The following is a 22,692-nucleotide window of genomic DNA, read 5'->3' as shown; positions in this document are numbered from 1 at the left end:
CTGAAGTTACACAAGGGAAAAATATTTTTCTCTACCGAGTACCGGTATCTACACCTATAGATCTACAAAAAAGTCACATTTTCTCCAAAATTATACATTCTCAGCATATACAGTTGACTCACACAAAGGAATGAAATTATTAGGGAAATGAAATGAAAAGAAATACATTTTGTTTAAAGAGATGAACTTTACCTTTAAGTCATTTGTACATCAACCCAGACACGATAGCATAGGGTGCAGTGAGCCTATGGTACAGCCCTATCAACAATGTAAGCAGACCCAGTTTGCATAGAGTTTGGACTATTTATTTTGAGACAGCGCTCAGGCTCGGGCCAAAGGACGCGGGCGCAGATATACACCAAAGGAACCTCAATATAAATCATATCACTCTTTGTTTGCCCTCGGAATAGATCCACAAATATTTCCTCGGGAGAAAGAAAGGAACTGCAGACAGATTTTGACGAGAAAGTCATGATTTCTGTGTCCTGTTCTCCAGGGAAGCAGTATAAATTTGTTTTATAACCTTTTTTTATTTTCTGGAAACGAAATCTTGCCATCTTTGGAGAGTCGTATATAACGCAATAGTTGGTTCCCATCGTAAGATGATCCTACAAATGTAAAAAGTTCAACCCCTCCCAAATATTACATTTCACCCCCTCCCCCCCCCCCCCCCCCAACCAAACCCATATTTTCTCATCTAAAGTCCATCTACATACATAATATTTCTGTGTATCCTAAATACATTTCCACAATACTTTCTGAGTCAGATTGTTTATTCACTATTATCAAATAACATTCCACGAGCATTCATGCATTTTCATTAATGTGTGAACTCAGTGAGCCCGGTTTAACAAACATAAAATTCTATTATCAATAAAACGTTTCATGATTGAAGCATTATTCATCTTTTACAAAAGTAAAAACACATGTTCCTGCATAACAGCTATGTCAATAACCCTTATTATGCCATGATCAAATTACATACTCTCTTCTTTGTCAATCCATTCTAATATCATGGAACCATATTACATACCTATCAAGCAACCAGGGAGGTATTCTCCAGGCCAATAAAACATCCACCCAAACACAGTTTGATGTCTTCTAAAAGTGCCCCCTTCACTAGCCCCTCCCCCCTTTCAGACGAGCAAAATTCATTGTACAGCGTATAGCCTATATACAAAAACTATATATTGCTATTCATATGGGAACCAGTCGGTCCCTGTATTTAAGACTATGGAAATGATCAAATTAATTAATTAATTAATTGCTTTCTAGCCTGAAAATTAAAATACAAAACATCCTATAGTGAAATAGAGGTGTGAGCATCATTCCCAACATAAATTCAAAGAATCATTGTCTAGTTCAAGTGTGAATGGCATATCGCACCAAAAGCACATAACCAGGTGGGGATATTATGAACACTGAAACACAAGTAAAAGATCAACTGTCTTCTCCAAAACTAAATCCATTCAAATATGATACAATTTGTAATGTGTGTACTAACCCTCCCACAATAAGATGCTTTAAGCGATGTTTCTACCAGTATACACCATGTTTTGTATAGATTTATTGCAGTGTGAACTACCTCTGAGAAAGCCCTACCAGGCATTAGCCATGTCCATTTAGATGGGTAGTAAATCATGCTTAATCGTGACACATCGACACAAACAAGTCTAGCCCTATTAGCCCTAACATAGTCGTAAAGTGGCAGAAGAATGGTAAATGGCAGTGCAGTGAAGATGGTGGTGGAACCATTTTCATACAGATGCCGTACACCAACCGAGTCCTACTTCAATAGCATACCCGACAGTAACAGTATGCTTGAGCATCGACAGTATGCTAGAGCATGCAGCGAGCTCATCTCTTTCATAAACATCCATTTTAGTTGATATAAAGTAGGGTGGACATAAGCTGCCTATCGGCTATGAGGCTTGTTATTTTTCTACCCTTTTCTACTGCTTTTATCAAAATCCACTCGCCAGCTACACCCAAAACAGAATCAAAGTACAACCAACAATGAATGCTCTCTGCAGTCACCCTCCTAACCGAGCCATTGCATTGTCACCCTAAACCGTTATTTTTCCTACTTTGGACGAACAGGCGAGAAAGCGGGGCATTAATTCCTTCGTCAATCGGTCGTCGGCAGTACAAATCTCATTCGGTTGATGGATGCGTTCGGCAGAGGGTGTGAACGTGTCGAAGAATGGATTAGCCCTGGGAGCCAGCCGACGTCGGTGTGAAGCGGGTCGCACCCGTGATGAGGAGAATGAAGATGAAGTAAAAAGCGCTTCATCTCATCCCTCCCCTCGATCCCATCCATGCAGATTCCCGTCGGCAACTCAAGACGAACAGCTGAAAATGTGGGTTTCTGCCAAAATGCAATTACAACTTCTGACATTTCTGCTTCCATTTTCCCTCTCAATATGTTTTTCCTACCCTTTTATTCCTCTTTCTGCCTCAAAAAATATGTATTTAAGATCACGATTGAGTTACGGATGGATTAGGAAAGGAAATAAGGCTGACAACCCAAGGAAAGATTCCTTAAACTGAAGCTGAAAAAACGACATGTTTTGTTTCAAAATGCCCCAAGACCTGAAGGATGATATTAGACTTTTCATATCTGTTTATGACCATAAATTGTTTTTTTGCCTTTAAAAAAAAAATATATATATTTCTTGGTTTTTCTAAGATTTCAAATTTATCTGACTTAAGTACAGAGAACATGCTACCTGCAAGATGCAAATACTGTATACATGTATATTATATTCCATGCTGAACTGTGTATTGTACACATCATACAACTTACATGAACATCATACAACTATTACGGTAAATACACATTTTATAACCATGCAAATATATGTCAATCGACAAAATAAGAAATTACATAATCTCTAATCCTTCTTCCTCAATATGATATCAACCCAAGGAAATATTACATCTATGAATGACAAAAGTTATACTATAGAGTATAGATGTCTTACCTGTACATAACTACAACAGACCACAGTTATAAACATGATAAATTATAATCAAATTCATGGTTCATTGAATATTCAGATGAAAAAATTGCTGAGAGGCATCGAGAACACCTGCCATATGTTTTATTGGCTATCAAAGTATCATATAAATCAAACCATAAGCACTTCAGTTATGACTGCATCATACGGACTAAACAAACACACTAAGGAGAAATATTATCCAATACAAAAATGTGTAATATGTTAGATAAATAGATATAAATCTCCTAGATGTCGTCGCCTGCACGCAAAAAGGCTGTTAGTGCCATTGGCTCTCACATCTTTCTTGCAGGTAATTGACAAAATAACCAAATCACATTTAATCCATCACTCATTTATTGTAATCCTCTGGAACTAACAAGCATGCCAATATGATGAAAAAATACAAGATATCTTATTGTGGTATGTCATCACTAAAGGTCATTTGAGGTCAGGAAGGGAACTGGAGGGCACAGTGAGGTCGAGGGTCAATGTAGAGAAATAAATTCCTGGATGAAAATCAGCCGTATCCAGGCGTTGATTTAAGCCATTACGTTTCTGGATATTTTACAAATGTACATGTCATTGGCTTTCCCACGAGAAGGGCCATAAGAGGCTATGTATTATAAATGGCCGTAAAAGCCGTTTAAGGGGCAGTCAATAACCATAATACTTAAGTTACATAGGACACAATACATGTATGAGTACAATATTACAACTAGTCAAATAATACTATAATCACATCAACATCATTCATTAAAACATCACCTTGTAATATATTACACATTCATCATAATTAAAGTTTCAACGATCAAAGAATTAACTCTGGTAGTCCAGAAATCATTACTTGTCGACATCAATGAACAGTTCAACTATCATACTGACTGGATAAATATATGGTTTCTATGAGTGGGATAATATAATCAATAATTGTTATTACACTGGGAAACATTCATACGTTTGTAAACTGATTATGATCTCTGGTACTTACCACATAGTCCGGATTATTATACTTCAGAATAAACAGAAAAAAGGGAAAATTGAAGAAACGTATTGATTTTTGTGCACTCTATCTCATAATTTGATCAATATTCGGCAACGTTTGTGTGAGCAGGGGGGTAGATTGCATTAGGAATCATGATATGATTGTTTAACAGACAACTGTATCTGATTTAGAACAAGATATAAATCAACATGTTGGGCCTATCGATGATGTTGATGTGCATAAGACAAGCCTCCCAGAGAGAAGAGCTAGCTAGCTTTTCTGTAGTGCAAGGTGTTCACAGTTTGAGGATGTTAAAATGAAAATCACAAAACAAAACAAGAACAGATACTTTCTGTCTGTTCTTTCCCATCATGAGATATCAACTGATTATTTTGGTTAATTAATCTAAATTCAGGAATGGTCATTTGCTGATACTGATAGCCACTGGTGTCTTGGGTTCGACACTGTTGAGCCATGCATTAATATTGCCTGTTCAGAATCAGAAGGGCATTAACTCTGTGTTTAATCAGTGTATATGTAGAGGAGTTAATGAACTCCAGGCTCTCACAATATTATATCCTCTGTTGAAAGCCAGAATGGTGTTAACTCTGTGTTAAACAGTATATGTAGATGACTTAATACCTTTCTGGCTCTCACAAGATGATAATGTCCGTTGAGAGCCAGAAGGGTGTTAACTCTGTGTTAACTCTGTGTTAACTCTGTGTTAACTCTGTGTTAACTCTGTGTTAAACACTATGTGTTAAACACTATGTGTAGAGGAGTTAATGCCCTCCTGGTTCTCATAAGATGATACCGTCTGTTGAGAACCAGAAGGGTGCTAACTCTGTGTTAAACACTGTGTTAAACACTGTGTGTAGAGGAGTAAACCCCTTCTGCTTTTCACAAGATGATATCGTCTGTTGAGAGCCAGAAGGGTGCTAACTCTGTGTTAAACAGTGTGTGTAGAAGTTACTAATGCCCTCCTGGTTCTCATAAGATTATATCCTCTGTTGAGAGCGAAAGGGTGTTAACTCCTTAACTTTTACACCAACGTACGTTAACATCCTTCTGGCTCTGAACAGATGATACGTCATAATCATGTAGGGAATGTACATTTAGGAAATTTGATATATTCTCATTTATCGTCCCGCATAATAAGCGGGAGCACTCAGAGGGCAGGTGTACATGAACAAATTTCATCACCGGCATATTGTACCGACGGGGAATTACGGCAAAAATATCGCCGTTCTGCGGCGCGGTCCATTACTACGCTTCATAATCAATACAAAGTATCGCATGCGACAAGTCCCATAAGCACACAAGGTAGTGAGCCGTAACAAATGAATTGAATTAGATGTCCCATGATTGCATCCCGGCACGCTCTAACAAGCTCTCAAACGACAAAAGCCTCTAATTTGATCAAATATCTCATCCCCTTTCCCTTTTTTGGCACACGGGCATGATGAACATACATCGTAAAATCATATCTGCATGACGTACATGTATGTAGGTTGCAATGTAATATGTGCCCCCTTTTCCCATTTATTAAACATGGAAAGATCTTTCATGACAGTATGTTTGGAGCCAGAATGACATTAAATCTTTGTAAAATTGCAAATATCTCATCTCCCTTTAAAATACTGCTAAAATGGCTAACTTCTTTTTAAATTTCAACACCTTTTTATTGAATCTTAACATCTTTTTTCTTACTTTTCTTTAAGAATGCTTTACAAAATCTGCATATTCTTATTTCAGCGGATCTAACTCCATGTGAAATGGATTTGTACAGTAGCACTAGCAGCTAGTCCATAACACACACTTTCTCCCCTCCCCCCCCCCCCCTCTCCCTCTCTCTCTCCCTCTCTCTCTCCCTCCCTTCCTCTCTCCCTCCCTCCGACTCCCTTACCTGTAAGCCTACCCCCTCGGCTACATTCCACTACTTGTAATATGTAAATGGCCACTGGAGACAAATTGAACAGATTTGCCGGGACAGTGTATGAAATTGGAAATTCAATTTTAGATTGGAACAGAAGACATGATCTATCGTGTGCCTCGGAATCTTTCCTGTGATCTAGTTATAAAGATCACATACCATTTTTCAGGAGGGAGAGCGCCAGAAGGGCACAAAATTATCCACATGTATATCTACACAGGGTTAAAGCCCTTCTGGCTCAAAACAGACAAATTGACATCTTGCTTTCCTACATGTATTTCAAAAGGTCAGATATCAATTTTCTTTAAGAAATTTACCTGTTAAACATTAGAAATAATACAGTGCTAAAAGCTTTTCTGACTCTAAACTGACAAGCTGACAATTCTTCTTTTTAATTCAAATCATATAATTCCATATTACTATCAAAGACCCATATAAAAATCCAAAGCTAGAATTTAACACAATTATATATTTCACATCAGCATTTTGCTGAATCAACATTATCTCCAAATAGTATTATTAAAAAAACATCACATGCTTGTCATATAAAATGTTTTTTCATACAAAGCTAGAATTTAACATAAATACATAATTCATATCAGCATTTTGCTGAATCAACATTATCTCAAAATACTCAAGAACCATCACATGCTTGTCATATAAAGGCCTTTTTCGTAGAAAATTACACGTGCCTCGTACGTAGGTCGAAACATGCTAATAAACTTCTTAATTCTGATTTTGTGATGTATACCAAGACTGCACTAGAGCTCCTGTACTTTGAAATGGAGCTCTTTCGCTGATCAAACAAGCTTGGTTCAAGTTGTATAATGATTGTGCAGAAAGGATCATGTCAAATAGAAATGCTGAATTTATTTTGCTGAGTATTCGGCAAATACAAGGTACAAGTGTTATTATGGCATCCCCCATATCGAAAAATGCCCTACCAAGTATGAGTCATTATCATGAATCTAAACTTCTAAGTTTATAACTTTAAATATAAACAATATAAATCTTGACACACAATACTGTGTTTGATGAAGTGCATGTGATCATAATTTATATATATACTTTAGAAATTATAACTTTAAAGATAAACAATTCAATCTAAACAAACAGTAAAGATGTTTGATATTGTGCATGTGATATCTTGTCTGTTTGGAACCAAAAAGGCACAAACTCCTTTACTTTACTTTAAGACAGAGTTAATACCATTCTCGCCCCAAACAGACAATATATCATGAGTCATATTTATAATCTATCAATTTTACAACTATACAGATAAACAAATAAATTTGAATAAACAGATTTAAAGATGATGTTTGACATCTAGGCCTACTTCACGTGATATATAGCATTATTATATTTTTAGATGACCAAGCAATTTGCAATTTAACTTCATGTGAACCCTACAGAGGAAGACTTAAGTTCTGAAATGCAATTTTCACATATTAGAAAATATATATGATTTTATTATGATATTTCAAAGAGATATTTCAAGGTAAATGCAACCATGCCAGTTTCCAAATCCTGAGCCAGTTGAAGTGCCAGCACAAAGCTTTCGTTGGAACTGCGGTAAATAGTCCTTGGTTGCTGAAAACAACTTCAAGTCCTTAGCTGTGAAAATGACATGTGTTTACTTTTGCTTCTGGCCAAATTCAGACCGACCCGTTTGAAATCCTGAGCGTAGGGGACAATTTTAGCTTCTGGCAAATAGTTCCTTCTGAATAATCTCAGGAATTCGCACTTGAAGGGAAAGGGTACATGGTTGCTAAAGACAGTTTTTTTTTTTAATGGTTACTGTTTTATTATTGCAAACTTTAAGTTATGAAGTGATTGTAATTTGGAATCAAATAATGTAATTTGGTTCGATGTTAAAACTTGGATATCCATGCAGTTCCAATGTAATGGATGCTGTTTGTCCACCCCCCCCCCCCCCCCTCCTCCCACCCCACATTCCCTCTTTCTCTTTCTCTCTCTCTCTCGCTCTTATTTTCCTCCTCGTCATCCTTCTTCTTCTTTCTGTCTGTCTTTTTGCCTCTCTCTTTCTCTACTTTTGTCTCTTTCTTTATCTTTCTCTACCCATCTCTAAGTCAGGCCTAAATGAGTACGTACCTCCCTTCTTCTACCGCTCCATCCATTTGTATTTTCTTCATTCTCCTCCACACCCTTGACCATCCCCCCTTTTGTTATATTTCAGTGTTTACTTGTCCACAAACCAAGAACAAAAGCCCCATCTTCAGTAAGCAGTTAGCACCAAGGTGTTAGACTCCAGTCGTGTTTACTGTCTGCCCTTGTAACTGGACCTCAGGACCACATTAGGACCTAGACCCACTTAATGGAACTGTAATGGTCCTGTCTGTGTACATTGCATTGTCTTCTTGCATGTTTGTATGTGTGATTATGGTTCAATTCAGTAATTCCATTATTGAATGTCTTCATTATCTGATAACAGACTCAAGTTGTTAATGAACTACCGTTTGATAGCTCAAATATGCACCATTATGCAAGATGAGAGAACACAAAAGGGGAAAAAAAAGAACAAATTGAACTTGTCCTTGCATAACCGTGATCAAGTTTAAGGTGACTGTAGTAAATTGATCATTAACAGCCTATTGTAACATGGTTTACAGCGTAACACAGTTACTGCCTTTAATATTACAGACCAAGCCGAAATGTACACCTTGTTGTAATGAACATCATAACATACATAAACATGTACATATCATCTGTACAGAGCCAGAAGGGAGTTATCTCTTTGTTACAGTATATGAATTAACATCCTTCTGGCACCAAACATACAATATACATATACTGCCCATACATTGTACATTACTATGAAGATGACATAAATGTGGTTTATACACAAAGATTTGAAATGGAACTTTACTTACCCCCACATATGTTTGAGAATCGGGATCTTGGGGTGGATATACAGTCCAATATAAGCCTGAAAAGGCATTACTGTCGTATAATTTAACTGCGGAGGAGAGAAGGTTTAGGAAGATACAAACAGAAGGAAAAAAAAGTTAATATCAATAGTCAATTGTTGCTTTAATAAACATATCATACTATAATCATTATATCATTAGTCTTAACATTTTATGACAATCTCCTTTTTAATCTTTAAAATTTGTAACAACTTTCACTTTATCAAAACGACATTATATCATATATTATTACATGCATCTGTCCTTGTATTATCTGATACATTTTAAAGGGGTGTTCAGAAGAACAAAATTAAACGTAGATATATACAGGTGTATACTGTAACTGCTCATAATGTGTCCTCCGTGTCTTTCTCTTCTAAGTACCCTCCAAGTATTTTTCGCAAGATCTCACTAAAGATGCTTCACTTTGGTCGCAAGCAGAGAGGAGGGCCATGGCAATGACCTTGAATGTATGTGGCATTTTGGTTAGCCGGAGATTAAAATCTCCACAAAAGCTTCTTTTTTTCTCTCTCTCCATTCTCCTCCTCCTCTTCTCACCATACCCATCATCTCCACAACGGTCCGTCCTCTATTTTCGTTCTCCTCCGCCGAAAAAATCTACCCGACAGGGTTGTAGGGAATCACGTTTCCATCCCTCGCATCCCAGCAAAGGCTCTCTCATCGCAAGCATTACGACAGCCAACGCTCACCGACCTCGGGCGAGAAACCCAAGTCCGCTTCTTTTACCTACCCTTCTCTCTTTTTTATTGCGAAAAGACTTTCAAAAGGCTTTGAAAAAGCGGCCCAGCTACTGTTGCACTCCGAGGGCCCGGGGCGACTGCGACGAGAGTCTATGAAATGTCCTAGGCTTTGCTAGTCAGCTTGTTGCACGGTATACAACATGTTTCAACAATTTTCTTAGCCGGCAAAAGCAATGCTTCCACATTCTCAACTTTGGGACCCCCATGTTACTAGAAGTACATGTATGTGTATTTATTGTACAAAATTAGCTGAGCCTAAATATAGTAAATTTAATTATTTTCCCATAGTTTACAGCCAACTTTGGATTATGGCACAATAAACAGATTGAAATAGCAAAAACCTTAATCGTCTTTTGGTAAGAATCTAAATATTTCCTAATTAATCTTTTGTCGACTTGTTTACTTATTTTTGAAAGTCATGTTATAAAAAATGAATAAAGAAATACATTACCCTAAATTGGAACATGTAGCTAATAGTCTTTTCTTTTTTTCATTGATATTTCAAGTACAACATTCAAGTAAAATGATAAATGATAAATAGATGTAACCATACTTGAACAAACTGTCTCAATATCCATGCAGAAGCATATGAATACATCAAAATAGATTGAAATGAAATGGATGCAAAGAAATTTTAATGGAGAACCTGCAAGAAATCTAAATTTATTATATCTCAATTTACTTTCACTTATCAACATATATACAAGAATATGCTATCTCCTTATTTTCAAAATATTTATCACTATAGAATTGGAGATCTTCTTCTGCGTTGTAGCACTCAACATGAATGTTTCTTCATCGTTTTACCCCTTGGTGCAGTAAATTCAATTACTTTCCTATAGTTTTCAGCCAACTTCGGATTAGAGCACCGATAAACAGATTGAAATAGGAACTGTAGGTACTGAATTTCTTTCCGTGAGGCCCCACCGCTCGACGAAAGGGGGACGGAGACGACGGCGGCGGCGAAATCAGAGTTTCGTTATTCGTCGTCTGCAGTCGAATTCGCACACTAGTGGCGGGCGGGCGGGCACTGGTCATGAATTATGCATGCCGTCCCTAAACGGAAGCAGATGAACACATAGAGGGCTGGGGGGCATTGTGCATTTTAAATGCAGTGAAAATACATGTTTCCAAAGCTGGGCATAGGCACATGTAGGAGGTAGATGTGTCGATGATACATCATAGACAATTCAACTGCTATGCATGGCACATACTGCATATTGCGGGGGTTTACATTTTTCGAATGCTATAACCTATAACGCTGTGTGTCCTCAATGTTTCTTATGTGTAGTTTGTTCTTATTGAATTTATTTTACCTTCAACGGAAGCATATATGTTTTTTTTTTAATTCAATAATACACCCATACAATATATTCCCTGGTGGTTTCAACAAAAGTTCTGTCAAGAGAATTCATTATCTTTTACTTGCCAATTACCCTTTGAAATTTGTATTTCATTTAATTAAGCATTATGGTAGTTATTCATAAGAAAACTAAAAGTAAGATGGTTGTTAACTCTAAGAAGCTCAGCTTTTCTTAATCACATTCCTTCAAAGAAGTTTGCATTTAGCTTTAAAACTATTCATCACCTCTTCAAGAATCAATTCTACTACCTGTACAATCTTTTAAAAAATTATTGCTTGTAGCCGCATTCCTCAAATTGATAGTATCTCAATTTAGTCAGAGATGACAAAGCCAGCATTAGTTACATATTGTAGTCTTATTCATAAGCGTTGACTGGTCTAAATTACTTCTACTCCAACGCTTTCTTTCATAATTTTTTTACAGAAGGGGGAGCACTTGTTTACGACCGCAAACGGACAAAGGAAATTCCTACGGACGAGCCATGTACCATTGTTGTCGGCATTGTTCATGTGCGCTGGAATCTGCAGTGAAGGAAACCTTTGTCGGGCTGGGTGCATCACCGATGTACATTACCATCATCTCCCGTTATAGGACAGAAGTCCCCGTTGGGTATTAGGTCGAGAGAGAATAGGGGGGTGAAAAATCAATTCGGTGCGCTCAACACTGCTGGTTAATTCCCGGCTGGACCTCTTTTCTAAATCAATGCCAATTTTGTCACCGAACATGCATACAGACGAATACATAGATACACCATGGATGTAATCGTCAGACGGTTTTTCGCCGGGTCGTGTCGGGACATGAGAGATTTGCATTGAGTAGGTAGGCCAGATATTGGTCACAGATTCTTGCACAGAACAAGCAGCTGTGCTAAAGGCTCCTTGCATAAAGACATGGAGATATATGGGAGAAATGAGGTCACGCTTTAAGATGGAGAGGGGGGGGGGTTAGATCTCTAGATGAGGAGACAACTGTTTGAGATGCACTTTCCACTTGTGTTTGTTTGTCCATCTGCCTGTCCTGTGTGTCACACTCATCCCCTGAGAATGTGGAAGCGCATTTATTCCATTAACTGATGTCAGGGTATTCATTTAACCTTTTTCCTTATTTTTCTTCAATTTTGTAACCTTTGATCGTATCTACATGTATCAAACCTATTTTGCAATATTTCAATTATTGTCAAATGTCAACAATTAATTCAATTCTTAAACATAATATACAATTGGATCAACCAAACCTATTGTGTAAATTCTTTAAATAACAATAATATACAATGTTTAAAAAATTAAATTTTATAGTAATTCAAGACTAGTGAGCTGGTGACTTTTATACAAATATGTACAAATGTGGTTTCAAGAAGTGTCTGTCAAATTTACATCAAAATAAAATAAAATACAAAATGAATTCCTTCCTACACTGTATATACATGTGTTTGAATAATTCCTCTTTTAATTAAAACATTAATGAGTTATTTCTTATGATTGGGTATTAGGCCTTAAATGAAAAATATAAAAGGTGGTTGATCTCTGTATAGGACACATAACATTGATTTACATCTCTTGCAGACAACATGCAGAGCATTATACAACCATCGCAGACAACTTGCCATCTTCTGCATTTTCTTTCCAAATCCATGTTTATGACACCATCTTCTCCTGCTAAATACTAGTATACAGACACCATTAATCTACGAGCCACCAGTATGCCAGACTATTAACAAAAGTTCGAATGTGAAAACAGTATACAGCCAAGCCCTATGTTTCCTTCCGTACACAAAAGAACACAAAGAGAAGTCCCTGCTTTAATTACAGTCAGGTTATCAAATATTCACGAGAAATCTCATAAAATATTTGTGAAATTGATGCTGAGGCACTCAACCAGTAGGTTTGCTCCAGACTTTGAATGCTAATGGGTATTTTTATCGGGTGGGCATGAAGCGCAATGAAAAGTGTATTGTTAGACGCAGCAGGTCTGTTTACCATTTGTAACGTATTCGATCAATGTACTGTATTTGATACTTTGATTTGAATTATTGATAATAATGGCGATTTGTCCATACATGTGTATGTATAGGTTATTATTGGAAAATCAACAAAAGGGCCTTTCAAATTATATATCGTTTTGAATAATAAATCGCATCCCCTACCATCCCTACCGTTCAGGAAAAAATGATATTGAAATGACAGCAAATAAAGAAAATGTTGTCTTCACAATGTATTCTAGAGGGCCAGTATCTAATTCAAATGGGGAACAAAAAGCCCCCCCCCCCCCCCCCTCCCTTTGAAACTCAATTGGAATACCATATGCACAGGTAGGTACATAACACCCAAAAAATGCAAAATTTATTTTCTTACTGAATTGTGCCCCCCCCCCCCCCCCCCCCCCCATTCATCCAAAATACTGATTCGGCCATTGGGCTGTTAATTATATTTACCAAAGAGTTGCACAAAAATTGCATTAATATACCCTACCTAATTAAGAACATTATAACAAGAGAATGCCTACAATTTCAGAAAGACATTTAGATTTGCCCCAAATGCAGTTCATGTAGCAACCTCATATTATGTTCTAAAGCAAATAAAAGGTAACTTAATGATGCATTTTTAATTAAAGATGAAGTTGAGTTATGGTCATGCGATTGCATTGTGAAAGAAACGGTGTGGAACCGACCAGAAAAGGTTGATCATCTAGCATATAAGAATTTGTGTGTATTGCAAGGTTCTGGAATCATCAAAATGATAAGAAATTTGGCCAAGACTTGGTAAAATTACATACACTGTACACAGAAAGATGTATATGGGACTACACGAACACGTGGCGTAAAAAGCCGGCCCCCGATTTTTACGATGTTACATGCATATTTAGAATAAGAAGTCATTTGAAGAGCCATGCTTTTCAGGGAACATGTCTTATCTGATGTTCTTCCACACTTGCATAATAAGAATGAGTAAAGCTCACAAATTATTTTTCACCTCTTCCCAGAACTCAACCTTCTCTTTAATATCATGCTCTAATATACTGCCCCAACAATGAAAATGTGTGCAGAGGTATGCAACGGCTCTTCAGATATATATTGCGTCTGTTTCTGCTCCAGTTAGGAGACCACAGTATGCTGATGAGCGGTGGCCAAAATCAATAGAAACAACGACTTCAGCCACCAAAATTGATTCACATTAGCATACCTTTAGAAACGAGAGAATGAAGTCAACTCAGGGCAAGTTCATTACAATTGCACAAGACAAAGGAGCGTGGCAAATCGGCAACACTTACAATGTATACATGGAGTTCTAACCTTGTCATTTTCAAGCATATTCTTTTTTGATGTAGGGCTATATAAGGCCTTATACATACAGTGTAGATATATTTCTATACTGCCTCAAGAGTGAATATACACGAAGTTTGGGATGAAGTAAATTAATGCACCACTACATGAAATGGTTAAATGGGCATGTTGGCAAATCTATTTGAAATAGATTTCCCAAATAAGTGTGTTTTAGAAATACAGTAGTTACTATGTACATTACAGTACAGAGGTCTTTTTTGTGTCAAAGCAAGATATTATCATGACATTGATTCTCCTACAGACTGCATAGAATGTCAATAGCAATAGAAAGCACTGATCATGATGTTGCTAACATGAGAATGTAATTTAATGTGTCCTAATATCATCCATCATAACTATATTTCCGCCCCTAAACTGTCATCCAGCAATATTAGAAATAACCGGAAAGGAACACACACACTACTAGCTGCGGGTGTACTACATTGTACAGGGACATATAGAGTTCATGTTTTGTGGGCTCACCACAAATTACATGGCCACTGGTTCCTAACCTACAGACGAACGACGAAACACCATCACTCTCTGAAAGAGCCGCAAAAAGAGAGATATATAGAGGGAGAGAGAGAGAGAGGTGTGAGAAACTACAAGCACCCTCCAGAGTTACTATACAAAAGGAGTCCTAGCCTGTTCCCCTCCCTCCCTCCCTCCCTCCATACCGGTCTGATGGTCTATATTCAGGGGGTAATGGAGGTCTTTTGCTCCGGTATACTCCAAAACAGATGACGAGAGGCTGAAATTGATCTCTGCGGCCCATTAAATGGTGGGGTGTACACCTATGCGGTCGATATGCCAAAAATATGATAGTGGGGAAATTGCTTGCAAGACATTACGCGCAAAATGGGAGATATTTATCGGAGGATCGAACACGCAGACTTGGAAAATGAAAAGAGAGCTTCCTATATTCTTGGAAGCTTTTAAATTGTCTTGAATTTATCTCGCTCCAATATCACTTTCAAGGTTCCAGACAAAGGGAGTGTTTTAATAAATAATAAATGCTTAGAAAGAATGCAAGTAAAATAGAAATCTTGCTCTTGTATCTGGGTCAACACTGTAAGGAAACATTTACAAATAATATTTGCGTTATTCACTTACGGCTCCGAGCGTTGATTTTAAGAAAATTGCAAAATGTTGATGGACGTATGAAGGTTAATTGCACTAATGTTGCCAATCTGCAGCCTACTTATATATAAAGTTCTTCACTGTGTGCCGAAACCATAGATGCTGCTCTGATCAATGCCTGTGGGCGAGACTATCTCTTTTAATACGAGCCGTTAAAATTGCACCTCTCTTGGCGTGATACGACCCATAATGCATCCCCGACACGTCTTACTCTTTCGTGCAAGTAATAAGACCAGGTTGTTGTTTTCGCTGCTCTCTGATGATGGAGTAATGACATTAAATAATTCATGTGCACATCACCATCTTGTGGGGTTTGCAAAATTGATCCCCCTTTTCTCTCCACACCTTGGCTCATCGATTTACTACTTGTAGGAATCTCTATTCTCTTCCTCGGCCTGTCTTGGTCTCTGGTCTCTCATCTCTCAGAGAGTTACTTATAAAATATGAACCTGTGCGCAAATTGAGGTCACTGCAGGAAGACCTATATAATTATTTCATACCTATGGTTAAAACAAAGTGTTATGGTAAACAGGGTTGTATGCATATTGCTGCCCCTGTACTATGTAATAGTATGATTATTGTAGGCCTCAGACAAGCTGATACATTTCAAGAATTCAAAACTGTTCTCAAAACATATTAATTTAGGAATATTATTAATTTATTTATTCTGAAAATATATCACAGTTGCACTAAGAAGTAGATTACATTTTCCTGCAGCTTTCGTATTTATTAATTATATTTTCTTTCTTTCTTACATTTTCCTAAGCATATTGGGGCCATTATCAAAGGATGTGGCTTGTAAGAGCTGTTGTATTTATCATTTTTTGTGTTAGTAATAGTCTCTCTAGTTTATCAAACATCACAAGATAATAAGCCTACACACTTCAAATGGTTATATGTTAATAATCAACTAAAGAAATAACTTGAACTGCTGTTTATTTGTTTATTATCTTGTGGTAATACTGTGTGTTGAAGCAAGCTATTAAAGGGAATACAATGAAATGTACTGAGAAAAACAACTACCGGTACAGTTGAATTAAATAGAGGTTTCAAAGCTAATCAATGTGTTCAAAGATTAAAGAATATTCATAGCCAGAGTTTGATATATAACTGTTCTTTAAGTCTTACATGTACATCTACAGGTAATTTTCTTCACCTTGTCTTCCTTATTTTTAATTTTAAACAGTGGATCCATAATAGTACAAATTTTCAAGTGATCATCTCAGAATGAAATATATGACATTTCAAAATTCAAATTACATTTCTTTCCTAGTTATATCTCCATTTAACCCACTTTCATTTGGCCGGTTCTATACGTTTAAAAAATGGGTCAAGAATGAAACAGCAGCGGCAGTATTATCCTCAGCACACACAATACTAAATTAAGCAGATGGTAATAGCATACACGATGGAGACACCCTGAGACTAAAGAAAAATAATTCACCTAGCAGTGAACCCCTCTGTAATGTCACATACGCTTAAGCTCCGATCGGCGGTGGCGGCAAGCAGATTCGCAGCGCGGTGCCAGAAGTGCATGCTTTTATCTCCCTCCTGCATTCATTTTGCATTATTTTTAGGCATAACATAAACGCAGGAAACGCAGCCAGTCTCATCCTCCTTCTCCGACACCTCATCGGAATATTCGCAAGAGTCATTTTCCCCCGCTACTCCGAGATACTTCATATTTTGAAGAGCATTATCATGAGAGAACCCCCCTTCGTCTCTTTCTTCTCAGTCGGGGAAGCAATCCCGGAGATTCATAACGGTCATAAATATGGCATCTCGTATTTCTCTTCCACCGGCAGCTCAGGGGTCGCACAGTTTGGGGATTGTGCTCCAAAATAGAGAGAGAAAAATGAGTGGATGGAGTTCACCACTGATCTGCAATTTTCCTATCATCTCAAAAAAGGCATATTTTATAAGTCTAATCATTCCAATCCTCCATATAGGCAAGTAGTATGCACATAGTCATTGATGTGTTTTGTTTAAACATGTCTTTCAGGGGTGTACAAAATGTTGACAAACTAAACCAGGTTCATTAATCCTTTCCTCATTATCATATTAAATGAAAATCCTTTTCTCATTAGCATATTAAATGAAAATCCTATTTTCTGTAGACAATTAAGTTAGGGGTCACGGTGCCAAATGCTGACACCCATGGTGTAGATCGATGTTTGAAGTCCTCATAAATTACATAGTGCAAAGTCAATTAACAAATCAATTAACTACTGGTCCTGTCCCCACAAGATTCCATCGTTAAAATCTATAACCCGTGTGGTATGAAAAAAATACCATGGACCTTTTTAACACTTGAACAGAGTGACATTGATATTATGTCAATTAATCTGATTTGCAACTGATTTGCATGATAAATCAAATTCTTAAGAAATCAAATGTTGATGATCGGAGATAAAAGAGGTTACTTTTCTCATGCCAATGGGTGATTTCTGGTTAGATAACGACGAGTGAAGCTTAAATGATTCAAAATCGGACAAACAACATTTTGATGATGAATGATGTATAGTTGTGCATTCTATATGTCTGGTCAATTGTGGGCATTTCACAAACACAATACAAAATAGACGAGATAGACATTTAAGCAACCCATCTTTTCTTTTCGATACATTGAGCCGCAAAAAAGCCATAGTGGAATGAATTTAGGGTTCCTTTGAATAACTGAATGAAAAACTGCACTGAAATGTGTTCCACTGCTCTCTCACAAAACGAACGACGGAGGATCGCAAATGAATAAATGAAATGAAAATGGTGGAACACGACTGTGGTTTAGTTGCGTTCATTCTTTATTGGTTAAGCCTTTAAAAGCTTTGGCCTTTAGCCCTTTCTACCAGGGCTAACAATACAGATGAGATAGGGAAAGAATCAACCTTTTCAGTTTGATACGGCAGCACATACAATGTAGCTCCTTTTTTAGTTCAAAAGGTGATTGACTTGCTTTTTAAAAAGGGGTTGGGGCAACAAGGGCTATAAGGACTAGCCCATTTACCTGGGGCACAGTAAACTGTCAGAGACCATTATTACAAATTAATTTGCAAAGCATGAGTTACTAAATTGCACGATCTGTGTCAAGTTATGCAAGATGAATAATACAAGATTATAATTAGCGATCACGTAATTTTGACCTGCCTACAAAAAGGATTTGACAAAACTATTTGGTTTTATTAAGTGTAAAAACATTAAAACAGATAGGTGAGTAATTGAAGTATGAAGTAATTTGGGGGTGAGCTTTTGCAATTTTATATTCTTTTGGTATAAGGGCATTTGTGAGTAAGATTGTAATTGTACGTAAAATGTCATTTTTATTTCCTCAAGTCAAACCTCAAACAATTACAAAAACTGTAATGGGGTCAAACACTAAAGGTCATCGAAAAAATTATATATATTTCATAAATTTGGATCAAGCTGGTGAAAAAAGAACAACTAAAATAACATTTAGAAAGAATAAAAGGTAATATTATTTCAATAAGATTTTGCCTATCAGTATTACTATCACAACACCATCTGTTACTTTTTTAGACTAATACATGTACCAATTTAATAAAACTGGCTTCAATAGAAAAAGACGTAAATGAGGTCCTAACTAAATATATGTTCCATTCGATTCAAGAACTTTTTTGAGTTACAAATTCTAGACAATAATTTTACTAGACCCGAGATTTGTTTGTTTGAAAAGTCATTTCTTCTTGTTGAAATCAAGAAATCATAACTGGAATTTAAAGAAAACATATTTATCTGTCATATTTCGTATCTTGACCGCAAAGAAAATGAGTTTTGACAGCCGCAGGGCAAAAGATCTAGAATATAACGGAACCCCCGCTAAACAGCTACACTCTGGCCGCCTCCTCGCCCGGCGCAACACGGACCAGCTCGGTGGGCAGTCCATGACTGTCCCCGCCGGTCTACCAGATAACACCACAGCAAACAGCGTCTTCTTTCTGTACCGTTTCAACAAGACCAAAAACTCCCCTCGGCAATCATATCATTTGATTGAATCATATTAACGAAGAAGGGCTTTTCATAATAAAAAGGAAGTGTGTGAATTATGTTCAGTAAACACGCATCGACTAGGGGAAAAGAAAATAAATATTAATCATTATTTTTATTTAAAAAAGTTTGGTCATGATAATGTCGGGCGTTCAACGATCCCAAATTTATCAGTGTACCGTATTGGTTTTGGTCGGCTGCCTCAGTGCCAAACGATGCCGGTGCATAGGGGAGACGCTTGGTGGAAGAAAAAGTCGATAAACGGTGTTCGGAATGTAGACCTATTCCAAAGCGTGTTCCTAATCATGAAAGTTTTCTTTGCCAAATTAACCATGATAAACCAATTATAAAGAAAGTCTAGACGAGATAGCATTCATCCAGATTTAGATGCAACGCGATAAGAAAGGCGAAAGTCGGAGAAGTTTAAAAAAGGGTAGCGAGAGTCAAAAACTTCGAAAGTTTGGGATGGTCAAGATAATTTGGACTGGCCGATTTCACCCCAAACTTTCACAAAACCCTACGAATATAAACAAGAAAACTCACCTTCTTTTGCATATGAAGTCCATGCACACAAAACAATAAATATAATACAATTCCGTAAATTATCCATATTGGAAAGAGTAAATCCGAGATGTTTTCAAGAAATAAAATAAGTCATTCTCTCCTCTCCGTAACGAAGCACACGCGCCGACCGCTTTACCAATAATAATTCACCTGTAAAAGTGTGATGGGGGCTCGCTGTGATGTTCTCGCATCCATGTGCATACGCATACACGACTCTACCAAAGTGATTGGACGAGTTCATTAGTGTGCGGGGGTGCGTGCACGGCTTCAGGAGAAGCTCGTAATCTCATTCGCAAATACAACGGTTTTCTAACGGTCCTCTAGAAGTGAGCCCTCAACGTTAATGCAAATGTCCCTTTTCGAAAAGTGTCGGACTTCAAAAATCATCTTTTTGCTTTTGTAATGCTCTTATAGAATATTTATAAAAGCGAAAGCATGAAGTTAACAGAATGTCAAAACAATTGCTCGTTATGATTGTAATTATTATTATTATAATTAGACTGTTAATAATTAAATATAACAGTGTAATTATTACACTGTTATATTTAATGAATTTTAAAGGAATTAAAAGGTTTTAACAAATATTGCTAAATATTATGTCCGTTAGCATATAATAATAAGAGTATCTCACTGGAATCTATGCAGTTGTGTAATCTATATGTAGATGTGTTTACGTAAAATATTTATAACTTCTATATTTAGTTATAGCTACTTTCATTGATTGTTATATCAAATGCCGGCAAAGACTTCTAAAATAAATCAGACTTAAACAATATAATAGAGCCTTGTGCATCACTAAGTGCAATTTACGTATACATGACATAGACATATTTCATCATCCGAACATGGTTTCTGTGGACAATACAGTCGGATATTGAAATTGGCCTTAATTTGGTTGATTTCCTGAAGGTTTTTCAGAACGTGTTTAAATTATCTTTACCGATTTTTTAAATAACATCATTAAGAGAAAAAAGAGAGAGGAGGGGGTGCGAAAGAGTAGACGAAGAAGAGGAAGAAGAGGAAGAATAAGAAGAAGAAGAAGAAGAAGAAGAAGAAGAAGAAGAAGAAGAAGAAGAAGAAGAAGAAGAAGAAGACGGGGAAAAAAAGAAGAAGAAGAAGAAGAAGAAGAAGAAGAGGAAAGAAAAAAGAAGAAGAAAATAAAAAAGAAGAAGAAAAAAAGAAAAAAAGAAGAAGCAGTAGAAGAAGAAGAGGAAGGAGAAGAAGCATGGTTTTCCCCTCCTCTACTGTCCCGCATTTAAAAGTCGCCATCGTTTTAAGATTCAACATTCAACATTCAAGATAACTTATTGTCATGTAAAAAGTACATCAAATTTGTCTTCGGACGTTTAAAGGTGCTATACATGTACATAAATATATAAATGCAGACAAAATTATTACATTTCAACAAAAAATTTAACAATCATCACAATTTTAACGCATGGAAGCTGCATGCAACCCAGATCCCCATAACTCAATGTACGTTTTATTTCAAAAGAAATGTGTACAATACAAATATATACAATGGGCACGATTGAAAAAAGAAATCGAGAATGTCAATAACGTATTTCGTTTCCTATGACAATCATATTCAGATTACATGTATAAAGTACTATTGTAATATTCGCACATTCTAATATGTGATGGTCAAGACTATTTAAAATTGCCTTATGTTGCTCTATAAGTCATCATGTTGTCATCGCTATATACAATCTTAGATTGGCAACAGCACGATAATTTCCATTTCCTGTTCCTACCTTCATCATTTCAGTACATACAGTAATGTAAACTTTATAAAAAGTTCAGTCAACTGTTTTCATTTTGCAGGTAGACAAAACCAGAAGAGGGTGGTTTTTTCTTTCTCAGAAGGGAGTCTCGTGGAATCTCGCAAGACATGTGAGAGAAAACCAATCAAAAGTATGATTATTATTCTCAGAAAAAAATTATATCCATTTTGCGATTCACCAATTTTTACCCGTATAAGTTGAAGTCTTCATTTGAAATGAAAAGTTTGCGGTTTAATCCGTTAATTGCTTTTTTTTCTCTCCAGGAACTGTTCGTATAAAAGTGCAAGGATAACAATGACAAATCAATATAACTCTGTGATGGTACTGTGATATGAACACGATAGCAAAGCCTTTCGAGAAATCGACTTAGAGGCAATTCTAAGTAGCCAATAATTAAATTGCCTTCAGATATTGCGTTCAGATTAACTAATACGTAATTGTAATGTAATGCATATTTGAAAAGGTGATATACAAGGCTATTCGGTGGTAAGCGCTTTATAAATATTTTTTTTTTTTTTTTTTTTTTTAAATATTGTAATGGACTTTGCCATATGACTTGTATAATTATTATTGCGATAACATATTGAACATATTTCGTATGAGGATTTTTTTCCCCCCAATGAAATGTACTTGAGGGGTCATAAGTTGTTGCGTTAAAATGGATTAATCAAAAGTCACCTCTCCACTGCAATGCACAGCAAGGTCAATAGAGGACGCTATTTCAAAACGACAGTTCCCGATTCGTAGAAGGTTTGTGGTGTACACATACCAGCATTATTCAATTTTGGTCAAAGTCGTTGCCGATAAAACTGTACAGACTTGTCTCTGCATTAAAAAGGCGTTGATGGGGCCGGGTCGGATGGGGGGGGGGGGGGGGGGGCGTTTATTTTTTTCTTCAAATATGAGTGCCCTAG

At 36.7% G+C, this 22,692-nt stretch overlaps 1 protein-coding gene across 1 annotated transcript in view; it reads right to left on the bottom strand.

The window, feature by feature from the left end:
- LOC763632 (ephrin type-B receptor 2) overlaps window positions 1-20,231 on the bottom strand; it is a 28,992-nt gene extending 8,761 nt beyond the window's left edge. Inside the window, exons 1-2 of the mRNA XM_030987050.1 lie at window positions 19,974-20,231; window positions 8,809-8,894 (exon numbers count right to left, since the gene is read on the bottom strand). Coding sequence (XP_030842910.1) covers window positions 8,809-8,894; window positions 19,974-20,040 — 153 coding nt within the window. The 5' untranslated portion in view covers window positions 20,041-20,231. The remainder of the gene's footprint in view (window positions 1-8,808; window positions 8,895-19,973) is intronic.
- Window positions 20,232-22,692: the final 2,461 nt, after the last annotated feature.

The sequence above is a fragment of the Strongylocentrotus purpuratus genome, unplaced genomic scaffold, assembly GCF_000002235.5.
Source record: "Strongylocentrotus purpuratus isolate Spur 01 unplaced genomic scaffold, Spur_5.0 spur5_scaffold_16, whole genome shotgun sequence".
Classification (NCBI taxonomy): Eukaryota; Metazoa; Echinodermata; class Echinoidea; order Camarodonta; family Strongylocentrotidae; genus Strongylocentrotus; species Strongylocentrotus purpuratus.
This window is presented reverse-complemented; position numbering and strand designations above follow the sequence as displayed.